This window comes from Mauremys mutica, chromosome 13, assembly GCF_020497125.1.
Source record: "Mauremys mutica isolate MM-2020 ecotype Southern chromosome 13, ASM2049712v1, whole genome shotgun sequence".
NCBI lineage: Eukaryota > Metazoa > Chordata > Testudines > Geoemydidae > Mauremys > Mauremys mutica.
Genome location: NC_059084.1, coordinates 10,263,095 through 10,281,630, shown reverse-complemented (window position 1 = coordinate 10,281,630; position 18,536 = coordinate 10,263,095). Strand labels below are relative to the sequence as shown.

At 43.1% G+C, this 18,536-nt stretch overlaps 1 protein-coding gene across 2 annotated transcripts in view; it reads left to right on the top strand.

The window, feature by feature from the left end:
• Positions 1-16,817, top strand: part of EDN3 (endothelin 3) — a 39,985-nt gene extending 23,168 nt beyond the window's left edge. For both annotated transcript variants that reach the window (XM_044986078.1, XM_044986077.1), the window contains 3 exons: positions 11,564-11,740; positions 12,507-12,612; positions 13,497-16,817. In XM_044986078.1, the coding sequence (XP_044842013.1) occupies positions 11,564-11,740; positions 12,507-12,579 (250 nt within the window). In that variant the 3' untranslated portion in view covers positions 12,580-12,612; positions 13,497-16,817. The remainder of the gene's footprint in view (positions 1-11,563; positions 11,741-12,506; positions 12,613-13,496) is intronic.
• The last annotated feature ends 1,719 nt before the right edge of the window (positions 16,818-18,536 follow it).

Here is an 18,536-nt window from a genome sequence, read left to right as displayed (position 1 = left end):
TGACACACGCGTTAGTTGATATCTGTGGCATATTGGCCTTGGATAGTTCTACCTCCAATCACAGTGAACACCCCCCCTCCCTGAAGTCAGTCACCTGGCCCATTGCCAGATTCTCAGAGATTGAAAAATGAGGAGGGTGGGGATGGGAGGAAGTATTTATTTTCCCCTTGAGTGTTTGCCCTTTTGAATGCTAGTTCTGATACTTTTGTTCCCATCCTCCTGTTATACTTGCATGTTGCAGTCTTATTTCGCAATCTTGCTCTGTCTTTTCTGTTTGGATCTTACACTCTTCAAGGCAGGGACTGTCTTACTAAGTGTTTATACTGGGTTTAACTTGATTACCATTAGGTGCTTGATTACCATTAAGTGCTATTATACACTATTAGCATACCCATGGGATCTCAGTGGAGTCAATTAAGCTTCATGGGTGCAAATGAAAGCCCAGAGTGGGTAAATATTTTCTTGATGCAGAGGTAAATTAATTAGTGTGGTTCGGGATGCCTAGCTACTTGGATTTCTTGTTGCCTTCTAAGGATATAACATATAATTCCTGAGTCTGCTATGTTTTTGGATGCTAGCCTAAATGAAACGTAGTTTAGCATTCCTTTGGGAAGCCCCAGTGACTAGTCTCATGATATCTGATTTAGGAAACACTGAATGCATTTTTGCAGCAATGATTTTTTTAAAACACCGTGATAGAATAGTCCACCCCTGTATTGGGTTATGGGATTCTGCCCTTCTCCTGATGTATTTCTAGGGTTGCCAACTGTCTAACTGTGCAAACCCAAAGACCCTTGCCATTCCCCTGCCCCTTGCCCGAGGCCATGCCCCTGTCCCGCCCTTTCTGAGGCCCCGCTCCCACACTCCATCCCTCCATCGCTAGCTCTCCCCCACCCTCACTCACTTTCACCAGGCTGGGGCAGGGGGTTGGGGTGCGGGAGAGGGTGCGGGCTCTGGGAGGGAGTTTGGGTGTGGGCTCTAGGCTGCGGCAAGGGGTTGGTGTGCAGCGGAGAGGCTCTGGGACAGAGTTGGGGTGAGGGAAGGGAGTGAGGGGTCAGGGTGTGGGAGGGAGTTTCCGTGCAGGCTCTGGGCTGGGGCAGGGGGTTGGGGTGCCGGAGGCAGTGTGGGATGCAGGTGCGGGGAGGGAGTTTGGGTGCAGGGTTCAGGCTCTAGGCTGAGGCAGGGGATTGGGTTTCAGGAGAAGATCAGGGGTTTGGCGCTTACTTCGGGTGGCTTCCGAAAGTGACTGACATCCCTCCAGCAGCGGCTCTTAGGTTGGGGGGGGGCCAGGGGGTCTCTATGTGCTAGTAATGGCAAAAAAACCATAACCAAAGGAGATCAAATCCTTTCCTCTTTGCATAGGTGCACAAGTCCTGATATAAAGAGAAATCACTGTAGGGAGACACAGGGAGAAAATCTCAAGGGAGTTCTCTTTACACTTCATTCTTCAGTGTGCTGCATGTGAGTTACATCACTCTACAACAAATCATTTGATAACAATCTCTATCTGAAACAAATTCATATGTTTGACGTTTCTTTTAACTCTGGATGAAATCTCCAATCATATAAAGCGTAATGAGAAAACAAACAAACATTCCAGGACATCCCTACACTCCCCCACCCCCATTCCAACTCATTGATAAAAATATTAAACATAGGGCCAAGAACACAATCCCTGCAGGACTTCACTAGAAACACTACCCTGCAGAAGGCTATGTATATTACATCAAAACTATTATTACCTTTATGAACCAATTTGACAAAAACCTATTTTCTATAACCCTATCTTGGTCAGCATTAATTTTATTATCCTCCTTTAATTTTTTTTTTCATTAAAGGAGTCCTGTATCAACTAGTTTATTATGTTGCCTGGAATTGATGTCAGGCTGTCAGGCCTACAGGTACCCAGGTCATCCCATTTATCCTTTTTAAATTTTAGCACAACATTAGTTTACTCTCAGTCCTCTGAAACTTCCCCAGTGTTCCAGGACTTATTGAAAATCATCATTAATAGTTCAGAGAGCTCCTCAGCTCTTTTAAAACTCTTGGATGTAGGTTATACAGACCTGCTGATTTAAAAATATTTAACTTTAGTAGCTGCTATTTAACATCTTCCCTAGTTACTGTTGAAGTGGAAAGTATTTAATCACCATCTTATGATATGGATATACCATTTCTTATTTTTCCAAATACAGAATAGAAATATTTATTGATCACTTCGCCCTTTTCTGCATTATTATTGACAGTTCTACCACGTCCATCTAGTAATGAACCCATACCATTGTTAGGATTCCTTTTGTTCTCAATATACTTAAATTCCTTTTTACTGTCTTTAAAGAGTTCGCATTGTGTCCTTTTGCTTCCCTTATCAATTTCTGTACTTCCTAGCTTCTAATTTATATTCATTGACATCAGCTTCTCCTTGTCTCCCTTTCTATTTATTTATATTTATTTTGCACAGGTGCTTTCACTTACCTTCTAAGCCAGGGTGGTGGTCAGTGCACTTATATAGTCCACTCCCAGCACATTGTCTAACCAGGGTAACTATGAACTCTAATCAATTAAAAATGAATGGAACATTTCTGCCAGGTTGCAAAACATGTCACTGGTTGTTAGGAATCTGCTTTCTAGCTGGGAAGGGGGAGATTCCCCCACGCCTCTCCTGAAAACAACGTTTACAACAACATTTCAACCAAAAGGCTTTCATTATGCTAAAGGAATTGAAGTTCATGCTGTACAGAACAACTAGTTGTCACCTCTGACCTTACCACCCAGCAATACAATGTTACATTTTGGTCTCAAAATTAAATAAGTGTAAACATCCCCAAAACCAAAACCAGCACTAAGGTTCCCCCCAGCCTTTTCCTCTTGCCTGGATTTTGGTATAAAACAACCTTTCAGATGGTTTACTCAGCACTTTTTTGCCAATTAGTTGAAATGAAAACTGTTCAAAACAGGGTTGGGTTTGATGAATTTTCCAACTTAAAAAAAACCCAAAAACCCTCAAGGTATTTTTTTTGAAATTAACAAAATGGACACTTTCAAAACAACCCCCCCCCCAAGTTTTTGGTTCAAAATGACTTTTCATTTAAAAAAAAAGTTTAAGGGTCAAATTGAAACCAAATATTTAGAAATTATTGAAACATTTTGATTAACCCATAATCAAAAATTTTCAGTTTTTTGGATGGCAAATATTTCAGAGATTTCAACTTTTTGTGCTAATGCAAGACTGGAAAACATTTCAAACTTTCAAATATTCACGGGACCTTTTCCTACCCAGCTCTAGTATGAAGTTGAGCTCTCAAAAACAGAAGGAGCCAAAATCATTTGTCATTTTTAGAAAGCTTGGCCTAATATATTAGCTGATACATCCTTTGCCAGGAGAGCTATGGTCTCATACCACAGGGAATAACTTGGATGTGTCTTTCCCATTTTCCAAAGACTATGATATGTAGCATTTATATATAATCCTGTCAAATGTGGCACAAATCCTGGCACTTCTTCCCCATTTTGCAGCAAAACGTAATAGCAGACACAGCGTACAAGGAGGCTACGTTATCTCAGAAATGAGAGAAGACAAAAACATCACAGAAATTAAAATAATTCCTACCTGGAATAGAGGAAGGATCAGTAGTCAGTCATTTGAAGTGGCCATTTTAGGGCTGCCCAGATATAAAGGGCTAGAGAAGAGCATGCTGGGAAAGGCCATTTTAAAAGGGTGAATCCAAACAGGAAACTCCAGTGATAAGCAGGCTGCTTAAGGGGTAGCAGCTCCAGCTAATGGGCCTGGAAGGAGTTAAATTCCCAGATCTCAAGACCCAGGAGATGGGTGTGAGACACCCTGAAACTGTGTTAAACAAAGCCATCTGTCTCAGGTTTCTGGGGCATTTGTACTGACTTTTTATTTTTGTTGTCTTCTCTCTGCCCAAAAAAATAAAATAAAATCCTGATTCCTTTTGATCATTCTGTGCAGCCTATGATTGAAATGTCCTGCCATATCCTCATACAGTGTCATAGAAGGATCTCTGACTATTAGGACTCTGTTGCTTTTACAACATAAACTGTATTGCATTTGTTAGCTACTCAAACATTGTCCATCACTAAAGGGTAAGCTACTGTTGTCAGAGTAAGTGACCATAGCACATTTTGTAGTGCAGTAGCCTCGATATTTACATTTTATTTTACTGTGCTAATGCAATTATCAAAAATGGGATTCCTAGTGCATCCTCTGAATGAGCAAGATTCCAGCCATGGGAACTTTTCCTCTTAGCTGCCTGTAGAGGCCCCAGGTTTAATTATTTCCATCAAAGGATCAGCAAAGAAATGTGCTGCCCATTGTGCTGGATGTGATCATTCAGTTTGCCTGAGGCATAAATCGCACCAAAAGTGTTTCGCTTGCACCAAGGAACAAGTAAAGCAGGAAAAAAAAGGTTAGAGTGCTTATGTTTCTAGGAAAAAATGCACCTCTCCCACTCTAGGGCAGTCTCAGATACAGGGCAATTCCCACTAATACACTTAGTAAACTGAGCTCTATGTCAAACCTCTCATTCCCTGGACAGCATTAATATGCCAGTTATGTTGAATTCAGATCTCGGCTACCTAGAGGTCAGTGGAATTACTCTGGATTTACCTAGGTGTAACTGGAATCTGGCTTATTGAATTAATTGTGGTTTGGACTCACTGGGATCCAGAAACAAAGACGTATAAACTCTTTTGCTTCCAAGGGAAGAAAACATTAATTTTGTGACATTCCAGAGTGATGGTGTGTGTGTGTCAGTTGTGAACAATATAGACCAAATCCTAGTCATTGTGCCCAGCCCAAATAAATGGGCCTGGACTGGGAAACTGTAGGCTGGGCAGGTAGGCTGCAAATTGGGTAGTGGAGCAGCTCTGAATCCTCTGTGGTTGCTGTGCTGTGTCTCTTTGGGAGTCAGGTGGGAGGATCATGGTAAGATTGTACACCTGTCCTATCGCAGATCCACTAGTCCCTAGTACCTCCCTCTGCCCTGGGCATGTGGAACTCCACAAGAATACAGCTCCAAGACACAGGCTTCATTCAAGGCCTTCCATGCCTATGGGCATTGAAGGTGATTTGCCCGGCTGTGAAATGCTTGTCTCTTTCACCATTTACCTTGTTGCTGACAATGCTTTCTCAAACATCCAGAGCCAATAACTCTTCGGCCAAACTCTGCTTTGTTACAGCCATGCTGATGTGAATGGGGTTAGATCGGGGTAGGCAACCTATGATGAGCTGATTTTCAGTGGCACTCACACTGCCCGGGTCCTGGCCACCAGTCCGGGGGGCTCTGCATTTTAATTTAATTTTAAATGAAGCTTCTTAAACATTTTAAAAACCTTCTTTACTTTACAGACAACAATAGTTTAGTTATATATTATAGACTTTTAGAAAGAGACCTTCTAAAAACGTTAAAATGTATTACTGGCATGCGAAACCTTAAATTAGAGTGACTAAATGAAGACTCGGCACACCACTTCTGAAAGGTTGCTGACTCCTGGGTCAAATGGGTGTCACTGCAATGCTTGGCCTGTTACCAAAATTAGTTACAAGTGTATGGATCAGTTTGAATACAAGAACAAATTGGGTTCTGGAGTTTTTATAGGTAATCAAAAAAATCCATCAGGTTCTATTTGCCAATTTCTGCCCCATCATCCTATACCTATAAGGCCCTTTGTTTCATTGAAAGGTGTTTGAGAATTATTCTTGCTTCCTTCCCATTCTGCATTCTCCTTGATACTGCAGGAATCTGATAGGTTTCAAGATTACTGTCACGTAGTGTGGGGGAGTCACCCCCCCCTTCCTGCAATTCACCATGACTCTCAGCCAGCCAGTAAAACGGAAGGTTTATTAGATGACAGGAACACAGTCAAAACAGGGCTTGTAGGTACAGAAAACAGGACCTCTCAGTCAGGTTCATCTTGCGGGGTAGGGAGCCCAGACCCCAGTGCTAAGCCTCCCTCCGTTTCCCCAGCCAGCTCCAAACTGAAAAACCCCCTTGAGTAGTCTCCTCCAGCCTTTGTCCAGTTTCCTGGGCAGAAGGTGTCACCTGGCCCCAACCCCCTCCTGGGATTAGGTTACGTGCTCAAGTATCATCCCTCAAGTGAATTCACACCCTGATATCCCAACACCAGCTAGTATTAATGCAGACAACAAAGTAGTAAAACTCCCATGCAGCATTACCAGGTTAATACTCCCTACTCCATCACAATTACACTCAAAATTTTGGAGATCCCCCTTTTGTAGTTTGTCTGGCCTGGACTTTTGCCAGAAAATATTGCCTAATACTGAATTCATGGTATCTTAAATGAATGCTGAAGGGTTCCTCCCTTCCCTTCTCTTTCCCCCCCTCCCCCACCTTATTTATTTTTGGCTGAAACTCAGAACTGCTCTCAGGCGTCTGTTGCATTTAGGTGGCTGGGAAAGTGGTAGCTGCTTCTGAATTAATGATAGCATGACAGGCATAGTCATGTTATAAAAAGGAAAAGTAAACTTGTTGGATTCTGGCTGTCTGGATACCGAACATTCCCAATAATATAACTGGCTAGGAGCTATGAAATTAGCCAGATCATTCATTCACTAACTAGTCCTGCAAATGTTGTATGCCATGTTCTGTTAATGAGCATCATCCTGCAGTCTTTGCTTGGGCAAAATTCTCATTGATGTCATCAGTTCAAAATCGCTGTTTCATTGTTCCTAAGCACACATGATGTTCTTCATACATGCACCATTGTGGCACGTGTTGTTATTTATTTCAGGAGGGGAGGGGAAAGTGTTTTGAGAGCCTGACTTTTACATGATGACCTCATCTTGTTATGCCTGTGATTTGTGGACACACAAGTATAGAAACCACTTAGGCATCTAAGGACCTGAATTGCAGGTGCAGTTTTTGACTAGTAGAACCTCAGGGCTGCTGGCATAGGACAATCCATCGAAACATTTCCGATCTACTCCAGTTAGCACATCAGCTTGCTTGTTCCCACCTGGAAGAGATGTAAAAGATTTACATCAAAAGTGGTACTTACAACCCCGATCGAGCAATGTACTTAAGCTCATGAGGAGTCCCATTGCTGTCTGTGCACATGCTTAAAGTTATGTATGTGCTTAAGTGCTTTGCTGGATTGGGGCCATAATGTGGAAAATTCTGCCTTTCCATTCTAAGGCATTGAATGCAATGAAACTTATGCAAAGAGGGTTACAATGCCAGAAATCTCGGCATCCTTCGTGAGCTGCAGGGGCTGCTTTTGTGCTGCCTTGGACAGATCTTCAGCATGGGGTAGTGAGTGGTGACTACGCAAATCCACCTGCCATTCTCCCTCTTAGAGTTTGCGAATGTAGTGATTATACAGGTTACAGTAGCTGCCACAGAATGGCTCTGTTACCACTCAACAGCCTGGTAGGAGGATTCCAACTCCCACACATCAGTTCAGTTACTCAGGCCATGTGCTTAGAAGAGAAACCATCCCTAAATATGTAAGCATTATTTATTAGCCCAGGTTTGAAAAGCGGAGCATCAATGCCTTTGAAACTATAACCCTTTCCCCACTTTGTCAATTACAAACAGGAGAAACCTAGCATGTACAGTAGGTCTCCATTTGCAGAACACACTGCAGCTACTAGAAGACTGATTCTCTCTCAGTGAAGCACTGTATCTATCACCAGTGTCCCAGTGCTGTAGAATGTCCTCTCCCTGATGAAATTCAATACAGCCCTAGCTTGTGTTTGACACTGTGCATAACTTGTACCAGTTCAGTTTCCCTCATCTTCACTGCTAGGAAACAAGCTGAACTGCCTGTGCTAACGGTCAGATGTTTTGACTGAAAAAAGACAATAAAATATGAATAGAGACATATGGTCATTAACTATATATCTATGCAGTATCTAACACAATGAGCCAGGTTGGCCTCTAGGCACAGCTGCAATATAAATATTAAAGTGTTGACAGACTTAATTACCACACTGTGTCTTAAGTGTATTTCCACTTCCCTTCTTTTGAACCAAAGGATTACATTTCTACAAAAGCCTGCTGCACAGACACCTGCAATTGATTACTCTATTGTAACAGCCTAAGATTAAGCATGCCGCTAGGCAAATGCTTCTTCTTCGAGTGCTGTCCCTGTGGGTGCTCCACTCTAGGTGACGGTGCGTCCCGGCGCTGTCGATCGGAGATTTTCGGTAGCAGTGCCTGGTTGGGGTGCATGCACCCAGATGGTATCTCCCGTCTAGTTGGAATCTTCCTGAGTGCTTGCACCCCACACCCTCCTCAGTTCCTTCTCTACCGTGGAGAGTCATCTCAGTACTCCAAAGTAGAGGGGAGGAGGGCGGGGAGTGGAGCACCCACAGGGACACACATCTCGTAGAACCTCAGTTACTGCAAGGTGAGTAACTTTCTCTTCTTCTTCGAGTGCTGTCCCTGTGGGTGCTCCACTCTAGGTGAATGTGTAGCAGTTCACATTCACTACGGTTGGTGGGACTTTGGAGATACGGCAGGGAGTACTGAAGATAGTACTGTATGACCTACTATAGTGTCTGCCGTGGTGTCTTGCGTTAGAGCATAGTGTTTTGCAAACGTGTGTTCAGATGACCATGTAGCCGCTTTGCAGATATCAGGAATGGGAACGTTGTGTAAGAAGGCAATGGATGCCGACATGGCTCTAGTGGAATGAGTTCTAATGTCGTCGGGCGGTTGAAGATTCTTCGCACGGTAACAGGATCTGATGCAGTCAGAGATCCACTCGGACAGACGTTGTTTAGAGATACATGCGACCTACAGGAAGCCAAAAATAAAATGTCTTGCCTCTTAACCAAGGGCAGCAGATAGGAACCCCAGAGGAAAACCCTAATGTGGGGTCTCAGTATAGTATTCAGGAAGGGATATACTTTCCCTTCCCAGCTGGTTGAAGTGGGAAAGGCCTTGGATTGGTATTACCCAATACTCTGAGTACCTCTGTTCTGCTTTTGAGTTTGTGTTTTAGAAATAAAGGAAGATCTGAAGCCAGGGATGTGAAGAGACCTTTAGTTGGGATATAATTTTCTATCCTCAGCTGGCCAGTCTGCACATTGGCTTACATACAAACCTTCATTTATGTGTGTTTTAGCAATTACACTTTCTCAAACTATGACTGACTTTGGCCCTGGTTATGGGGCATTTATTGGTCCTTCCGGACGAAGTGCTCTTGAATACATTGTCAAAGCTGTGAATACTTTTTCCAAGACATGAAGCATAAGACACTAGTTTCCCCTTTACAGAGGGTAGGAAATAACTGCTAACTTTTGGAAAATGTTGACTTTTTCATGGCAACCAGTTTGGCCAACGTGAGGAAAACTTTACTGTACATTTCTATTGGAATTTTTCTGTATCTATTCAGCATGTGATGGAATGCTATCTGCAAGAACACTTTTAAAAAACATTTTCCTCGAACACCTGTGTGCCATAAAATAGAGTTTTCAGTTTCAAATCACAGCAAAATCCATTCCATGCTTTATGTATTATCATCATGCGTATGCACATCTAGCACTATAAATGTACAATGCCCTATGTACAAATGGACTTATCCCTTACTGCCAAGATCTTACAGTTTCGTGAGTAGGTGCTCATCAGCATGAGTAAAGAGCTCCACAGTCTAGCCCTAAAGAAGATGAAACTTTAAGACTAACGTTCACATGCCAGGACAGCCTCAGTTTTCAGGCCTGGGCAGGATGAAAGTAGCGCACATCTGCAACAGAACTAGCCGGTCCATGTGGAAGGGGCAGAGTAGAGTCTAAGGGCTCTAATACCTTCTCTTCCCCAAGGACAGGTGAATGTCCCACTGCAATGTTTATGCCCAATGGATTTCCAAGACAACAGGTCACTGGGGTGGGAGTGGAGCTAGGTACAGCTGCTCTGTTGAGCACTGTCCCTTGGGAAACCTGATTGCCTGAGGAGATTCCCACAGGAACTTAATGCTACTAGTTTAAGCATCAACTTCTGCTCTGCTGTTCCTAAGGCCCTTTAGAGGAGGTAGGAAAGGAGCCAATCACAGCACAGCTCCTATGAACTTCTACCGGAAAGAGTGGGGATGTCTCTTTCCTTTCAAGCCATTTCCTTCCTCGGATGCGATTTCATGTGGCCTGGGGAAGTTTTTACTCGTTGCCTGGTAAGTCCACTGCAGCTCCAGCAGACAAAGCTGTGAAGACAGCACACAAACAGATGGTGTGTTAAAAGTGGGTAACTCTGAATAAATAACTTGCATTACTTTAGTGGATAGCAATCAAAATCTTCAGAGCTTTGTGTTCTTGCAGACAGCAGGAAGATATTGTTCTGTGCCCTCTGCCCCTTCAAGTGTGTACTGATGGAAAACTTGTGCAGATCTCTTATTGCCAGCCTAATGGTATTTAAGGAGGACAAATTAAACTGAGCAGTCCAACCATGCAATATTTGTCTGTCTTACATAGTTATTTACTCGCAGGCAGCCAAGCTTTGTTCTGCATCCCTCTGTCAAAATGATTTTGTTCTCTCATCCTGTTTCCTTTAGAAATAAGGACAGTCCCCCCCCCAATTACAAGTTTGTGGGTTGGCTGGGCTGGCCTGACCCTTGCATAAATTAGAGCTGCCTCATGCGCTTTTAAAAGTCCCATGTTTGGTAGGCTCATGGTGGTAATTCTCATGATAATTTGATTTATCACACCAGCTGCCAGTAGGCACATGCATTTGGATATTAACAGAATGGGCACCCACTCAGAAAAACAATGCAAAAAGCAATCGGCAATGCTAGTGCACATCCATCATTAATAATGAAGTAGGCAGATTGCTAGGGATTAAGGAGGACTTCTTCCTGATGTGATGCAGTGAATATAGTCTCTAGTAGATGAGCAGTAGTGGAGCCATTTCACAATCACTACGCTACAGCAGCTGGGCCATGGTTGCCTCCACAATTGTTGACCTCCACACCAGGGGCATTGTCCAGTTGATTCCCATATTTAGGGGTTCCGGGCTATGTCCTGAAACCCGACACGGTGAACTGAACATACTGGTAACACATCATGAAAATCATGTAGTAAGTGTCTGGGGGCCAGCTCCTCAGATGGTGCAAATCATCAAGAGTTGGCCCTGAATGTGTGATTTCACTAGGAACATTCTACATAGTGGATTGAGACTGGCCCATACATAAGAATAAGGACTAGTGAGTATTAAAATGAGCAACAACCTGGGATTGTATTTCTATTCAGATTTCAGGTACTTGGTATATTGTGATTAACAAATAGGGCTGCAGAAACCAGATTTGTTGTTTTCCATGCTGATATTTGCTGCTGTCTATTAGGAGTGCATTTTCACATATGACATTTTATCTGCCTTTCTCTGAATGTGGTGTTTCAACCTGGAGGAGTTGCAATCTGGTTAGGGAAGGATTTTCTGTGTGAATGTTATGGCATGAATGAATTGTTCAGGAGCCCAGAGCAGTAGACCATTTTATTACATGGAAACAAATAAATGAACGGAAACAGATACTGAACTGTATCCAAAGTAGCTCCTAAAATTGTATAGTGTCTCTGTGTTTCTCATTACAGGAGGACTGTACCATATGGGCTGTCTAACTACCGAGGCAGTTTCAGAGGCAAAAGGTCTACAGGACAGCTTTGCAAGAGCACAGAGTCTTTAGATTGGTCTTTATCACGGTGCTCTTGTTTGGACATACGTGACAAACAGTGCATGTTGTTTTGCACAAGAACCCAGGACAGCAGATGGTGAGGGTCTTTGATTTCCTCTTTTAAAAACAGTAAGGTAAATTTTGAACATCTCTGAACATATATACAATTAGCTATTTCATTCAAATGAATTAATCAAGCTGCACAGAACAAATGAAATTGATCAACAAATTTGTTGATTCTAAATGAAATTCTCACAGATAGTAGTTTAATACTGCTTTCTGGATTTTTGTTTTAAATGACGCGCAGGGCTTCAGGCCCCAGCATGCCAAGCGCGTGCTTGGGGCGGCATGCTGCAGGGGGCGCTCTGCTGGGAGGGCGGCAGGCAGGCAGCCTTTGGCAGCATGCCTGCGGAGGGTCCGCTGGTCCCGCAGCTCTGGTGGACCTCCCGCAGGCGTGCCTGCGGAGGGTCCGCTGGTCCCGCAGCTCCACCGAAGCTGCGGGACCAGCGGACCCTCTGCAGGCACGCCTGCGGGAGGTCCACCGGAGCCGCGGGACCGGCGACCGGCAGAGCGCCCCCCGCGGCATGCCGCCATGCTTGAGCGGCGAAATGTCTAGAGCCGCCCCTGATGATATGGCATCCATGAAGTAGCAGAGATCCTGTCTAGTTGGGAGAATACATAGGATAATTCAGAGCATATTTAATCCTACATTCTTTTCAGACAAAAGGAAAAAAATCCAGTGCATATGCCTGTTTTCTTCTTTCCAAAGAAAAGTACATCAGTTGATATCTTAAAAAAATAGTGACTGACAAAACGGAAGTGGTGACACTAAAATAATCCTAAACTCGTTATCTTTTCTACAGTAATCAGGGGTCACTGAAAAAGACAGCAGAGAAAGAGCAACGCAGAGAAAATGAACATGCCCTGATTCATTAGCACAGAGGGTCCAGGCAGTTTCTGAACCGAGAGGTACAGTATATACGTGCAAATTCTACTTTATGCTAGATAGAAACATTAATTTGGGTTCCTGTGCATACAAAGATCTAAATCTTGCTCTTAGTTCAAATCAGTGAAGTATCATGAGCCTAAATGAGAGCAGAATTTGGTGAAGAGGTTTGTTTTGTAATTATTACACTGCAGAAATATTTAAGGCACTCTCACAGGAATGGCCTAAGTTAATGCTGATGAATCAGCCAGAACTTCTAAGGGTTTAATCTTTCAGGCTTTAAGACAGATTTATTGGCATTGGTCATATGTTTGGTGTTTTTAGTTGTTGTTTACTTATGTTTGATTTTGTTCAATTTGCCTTGGAGCAACTTAGGACACATCTGTTCATGTATTGTTTCAGTAAAACTTAAGTTGCCAAGACACAAAAAGTGGAACAAGTTGGGTGGAGAAAATATTTAGAAGCAACATTAAATCTGGTTTATTGCTGGTTGTGGAGAGGTAAATTTGACCTAGATTCTGATTTCTGTTAACCCTCTCCACCTCCACTCCCCAGTCCACTCTGAATACTAACCTCACTTGACATCAGAATAAGGCAAAATGCTTTCAGTTCTGAGGTGGAACGCAGCAGCCAGTGGAACTAGAAATGCCAGATCTGGAACTTCATACCTGCAGTTTTCAAGGGGGGTGTTTGGATTAGAAACTCCTGATTTGAATTCATCCTTATGATTTTGTTTGAGAATCAGATATAATTAGATTTTCAAGTGATTCACTGCACCCACAAATAATCATGGGTCCAATTTTGAACCCCTAGTTTTGCTGAGGTCATGGCAAGGCTGGTCTCAAAATCAGGTCCATATACTGCAATATAATCCAGCAATTTTCATTCAAATTTATTTTTTTAAAAGGTTTAGTGTTTGTTTGCTGAAGCTCAGAAGCAAGAATCTAAGCTACAAATCTCCCATGAGATGGACATATTGGAATGCTTCAGGCTGGCTGCCAATAGATAATCGAGCAGTATGCAATGCCTTTATTGCATTGATGCCAGTTTGAGGGCACATGAACCTGTGTGAAGAACTTTGCATCCTTTTATACTTCTCTGACGAGTGTGTCATAAACCATGCAGTACAGGATGAGTATTTGCATGTACCCTGGAGATGCGGGGGAGGGAAAAAGGAGTATTCAAACTTTAGCAACACAAACAGATTCAAGAATGACTTTTTTTACCTGGTTTTAAAAATAATACAGTAGAAACATACTGTTCCACTTAGTGCTTGCTGCCTGCGTGAAGTAACCAGTTCCAGCTGTATGCAGGCAATTATGATTGGAGAATCTGGTAAATTAGAGAATTGTCTGTATAAGAATTTGCATTATGGATAAACAGAAACAAAATATGTCTCTTGCTAATAGATGCAAGCCTATTAGCCAATCATCATATTGTAACGTTGTTGGCAGATATTTAAATGTCAGTATCTATGCAGAATAAATATGAATGGTTAATATTTATATCATTATAAAATATAGCAAGTTAGCAATATACAGTAAGTATTCAATAGGTTACTTAATTAAGGCATAAATTATTTCTGTGCTGGAAAGTTAAATCCAGAAACACATCTACAATGAATATCTAGGGATATACACTGTAGTTGATGAATGGAATTCCAATTATCCACCAACAAGAATCTGCTGAGGATGAAACTAAGACTGACAGATACAAAAGCATTATCTAAACTTCATACATTCAAAATAATTTACATCTCTCTCTCCTAATCCCATCTGTGCTGTGCCATACATACCCAGTGCATACATTCCTATTTGCTGATGTTTTAAGACATGTTTTTAACCCTTGATTCAAACTACTTTACTGAGCAGTTGAAGGATTGGGGAAATGTCAAGAAAATGGGAACAAGGACAATGTTGGTCCCTGGAAATTTATCATCAAAAGTGATTTCCTCAGCAAGTATGGACTGGACTGGTTTTTTGGGAGAAACAAAACAACAAGCAAGAGGATGAATAACGCTTCCAAATGTTGCTCTTCGATATGATTTAAAATGTAACAGAGGAACTTCCTAACTTGTGGCATTACTGATTCCTTTGTTAGACCTTCATACAAATCTTCCTAGGTGAAACTATGAGCAAATGACATTTATATTTTATCAGAAGATAGTTGCAGACCAAAACAAAAACTGTAAATTGAATATAACTGAACTTTGAGTTCACAATACAAATGGATATATAGGTTAAACAGTGGCAATAGACATTGAAACAAGAAAGGGTAAGGCCTCTGCCAAAAAATGATATATATTATATATATATGGATATATTTCATAAATAAATTATTAGAGTTATAAAGTGAATATATCTTTCAATTATCACATTTGTGTCACTGTTTTTTACTTGCTGGCATGATTTTGTATGTTTATAGAAAAGTAGATTATTTATTGTTAAAACACTTCACCTATGGCTTTTTGGTGTGGCTTTTTTAAAATAATGTAACAAAGGGAATGTGTGTGTGTGCATATGTATATATATTTTAAATAACCAACCTTTTGTTATGAAGGCAATAACGTTCATTTATAACCATTTTTTGGAATACATATGCACAATTAGGAATATGAGAATTTGCCATCTTCAAAGGAGAGTGGTAGTTCTCCTAATAATCTGCGAATTAAGTAAAATCAATAAAAAGAGCTCTTTGATATAACCATGAATTAAAAAGATATAATTTAATCTTCTGTCTCTTCCGTGGCTGAATGGATATCTTGGTATAACCCATATCTGGTCTCACTGGAGTTGTTGGACAAATGCAGAAGCACTCAATCCAGGCTAGTTATGAACTCTGTACTCTTGCCTCAACGATCAGGCAATAAAGAGATCCAAGGTGGCTAGCACCCTACTGACTCAATGCTGCCTCCACTGGTACTATTAGCAGGCTCTCTCTGGTAGAAGTGGTCAATATATTTTGGATCCCTACTATTTTCTCCTGGGTGGGAGCTGGTGCAATTTAAATTTTGTATCCTTACATGGAGTCTCACCTCCCTTAAGTCCCACATGTCTTCTCTACAGTGTTTTTTCCTAAAGATGGAGTGCCAAATTCACTGAGGTTCTATGCCATCTTGTAATGACGTAAACTTACACTTGCCTGTCCGAGTTTTGGCATTGCACTGGATTTGACCCTGGAGTGTTGGAGGGACTGCTGTGCTTTGGCATCAGGAAGAAAATTACTGGATTTTACATCTGAATGCTCCCTTAAAATAGTTTGATTTTGGGGTGCCCCACATCAGAGGATATCATTCTACCAATGTAATGTTGTAATTCATGTGAAATTAGTTCATCATCAGGGCCTCAAAGTGAAGAAAACAAACATAGTAAGTGAAAGTTATACCAAACCCAGGAGAGGCAAAAAGCAGAGTCCTCTATGGACCTCTTCTGCTGAATCTTAACTAATGCAGCCCATGCCCAAACACTAGGCTCACGCAGGCCCTAGAGTTATTCTACTTGAGAAAAGATTACTAAATGCTTTTTGTAACACACTGAAATTTATCAGATACATGGTTCATGGATGTGATAAAATCTTATTGAATTATTGTGTGTATGGACAGATAGAATTAATTTTCCGTTGGATAAAATTATGATGAGCTGAAGTACTCTTCATTTGCTTTAGAACAATGTGCTGAGTTGGAACTTTGATTTCCTGAAACTATTTATTAAATGCAGAAGAATTGACTTAATCTTCTCCCCAGTGATATAATACACCCACTTAACTGACATGACTGACTGTAAACAGACTGAGTGAAGTGCTTTCCAAAGATGCTAAACAAAGGCATATTTCTCGTTATGTCTAGCTGTGTTAATTAAGGACCAGACCCCAGACTTCTTATGCAGGCAAAAGTCCCACCAAATTCAAGATGTATGGCAAGACTTCAGTGGGATTTCCACCTTCCTATAGCATATACACTAACCCCTATGAGGATTCTGCTGTATTTGAAAAAGCTGCTTTAAACAATGCAGCTGAAGAAAATGCTGTTAATAAAGAACAATGGCCACTTTAACAACACACTGCCACCTCCCTAAACATTCCAGAGTCTTAGAAATGAATTAGCGTCTCAGCACAGTTCATTTCTCTCATTGGAGAGGAACGTTGGGGGTAGCTCTACACCAGGGGTCAGCAACCTTTCAGAAGTGGTGTGCCGAGTCTTCATTGATTCACTCTAATTTAAGGTTTCACATGCCAGTAATACATTTTAACGTTTTTAGAAGGTCTATAAGTCTATAAACTATTGTTGTATGTAAAGTAAACAAGTTTTTTAAAATGTTTAAGAAGCTTCACTTAAAATTAAATTAAAATGCAGATCTTATCAGTTTAGTGCAGTGATTCTTAACCTGGGGTGCACGCACCCCCTGGGGCAGGGCTGGTGCAAGGATATTTTGTGCCCTAGGCAAAACTTCCACCTTGCGCCCCCCCGCCCCGCACATCGGTTCATTGAGGGGAAAATCCCAACGAGCCTTTATAGACCCCAGGGGCTGCTCCCCAGACCAGATTCCCCCTCTCTGCCCCCTGAACTCCCCTGCAGGGTGCACAGGCCCCCCCCCCCCACAACTCCTCCCCAGCCCACCCCTGTGGCCCCTGCCCCGAGTCCACTCACTGGCTTTGCCGGGCTTGGGCCACTTCAGGAGCTCGGCAGGGAGGAACCGCCTTCCGGAGGCACCAGAGAGCCAGAGTGTCCCGCTTGCGGCGGCAGCAGCGAGCCCCAGCCATGGAGGAGCCGGCGCAGTGCAGGGGGGCAGCAGCCCTGCAAAGGCGGCGGTGCCGCTAGTGGGGCGCGGCGGCGCTCCCCCTGCCCCTCATCCGGCAGCGGGCTGAGAGGGGCCGGCGGCCCGGACCCCAGCTGGCAGGCACGTGCCAGGCAAAAATCGGCTAACATGCCACCTTTGGCACGTGTGCCATAGGTTGCCAACCCCTGGTCTACACAGTGAATGGCAAGTGAGTGACAGAGCCCGGGTCAACAGACTTGGGATTGTGCTACAGTGCTAAAAATAACTGGGTGGATATTATGGCTCAGGCTGGAGCTCAGGCGCTGAAACTGGGGGGTGAGAGTGGGGGCTTCCGAGCCCAAGCTGCAACATCTCCCCAGCTGTTTTTAGAGCCATAGCCTGACCCCACCAGCCCACGTCCGTTGCCTTGGGCTTGGAGACTTGCGCTGCTTGCAGTGTAAATATACCTCTGGTCTCACATACGAGGATGTAGTTTCAGGACTCCTCTCAGCCATGATTATAGGTGGGCACAGTGATCCCAATTCTGGGACATGTTCTAGTAACCAGGACCTAGATTGATTACCAGCCCGCCACCCCAGGTTGTGGATTCCCTTGACAAAAAGGGATTTCCATGCTGGCAAAGCCCTGTGCTGCCCTTGGTGTATGAGCACACCAGGGAGGAGTTGTGGGCAGGAGCAGATGTTCCGCGAACTGGTATGGCTGCAGTGGGCTGCTAGATGGCACTAAAGCAAATAGTTGGAGGCAGCAGAAGGCAGACTCACCCCAGGGTCCATGCAAGCCCCCCATACCAATCCAGAATTTAGTTGCCCAGAGGTGGCATAAAGCACAACTTAACTCAGAACCGGGGCCTGTAAAAAGTGATACCTCTCTAGCACCTCCTGGGGAGGGAGGGTGCTGCTCCTGTCTCAGAGTCCTGGTCTGAGGGTGATTGTGCCCAGAGACTCCTCTTTAACCTTTTCCTCTGGGCACAATCACCCTCAGACCAGCTCGTCAAGGCTGGGCAGGTCGTGAAAAGGAGACTCCTTGCTCAGGACAGGGTGACATTCTGAAGAGCAGGTCTCCCAACTCAGAGCTCCACAGCCCCTGGAAGGGCCACTTGTACAAAAGCTCCTACTATTCATAACAGATCAACATTTTTCGTAAGTGATATCTGTTTGCTGCTGAACACTGGG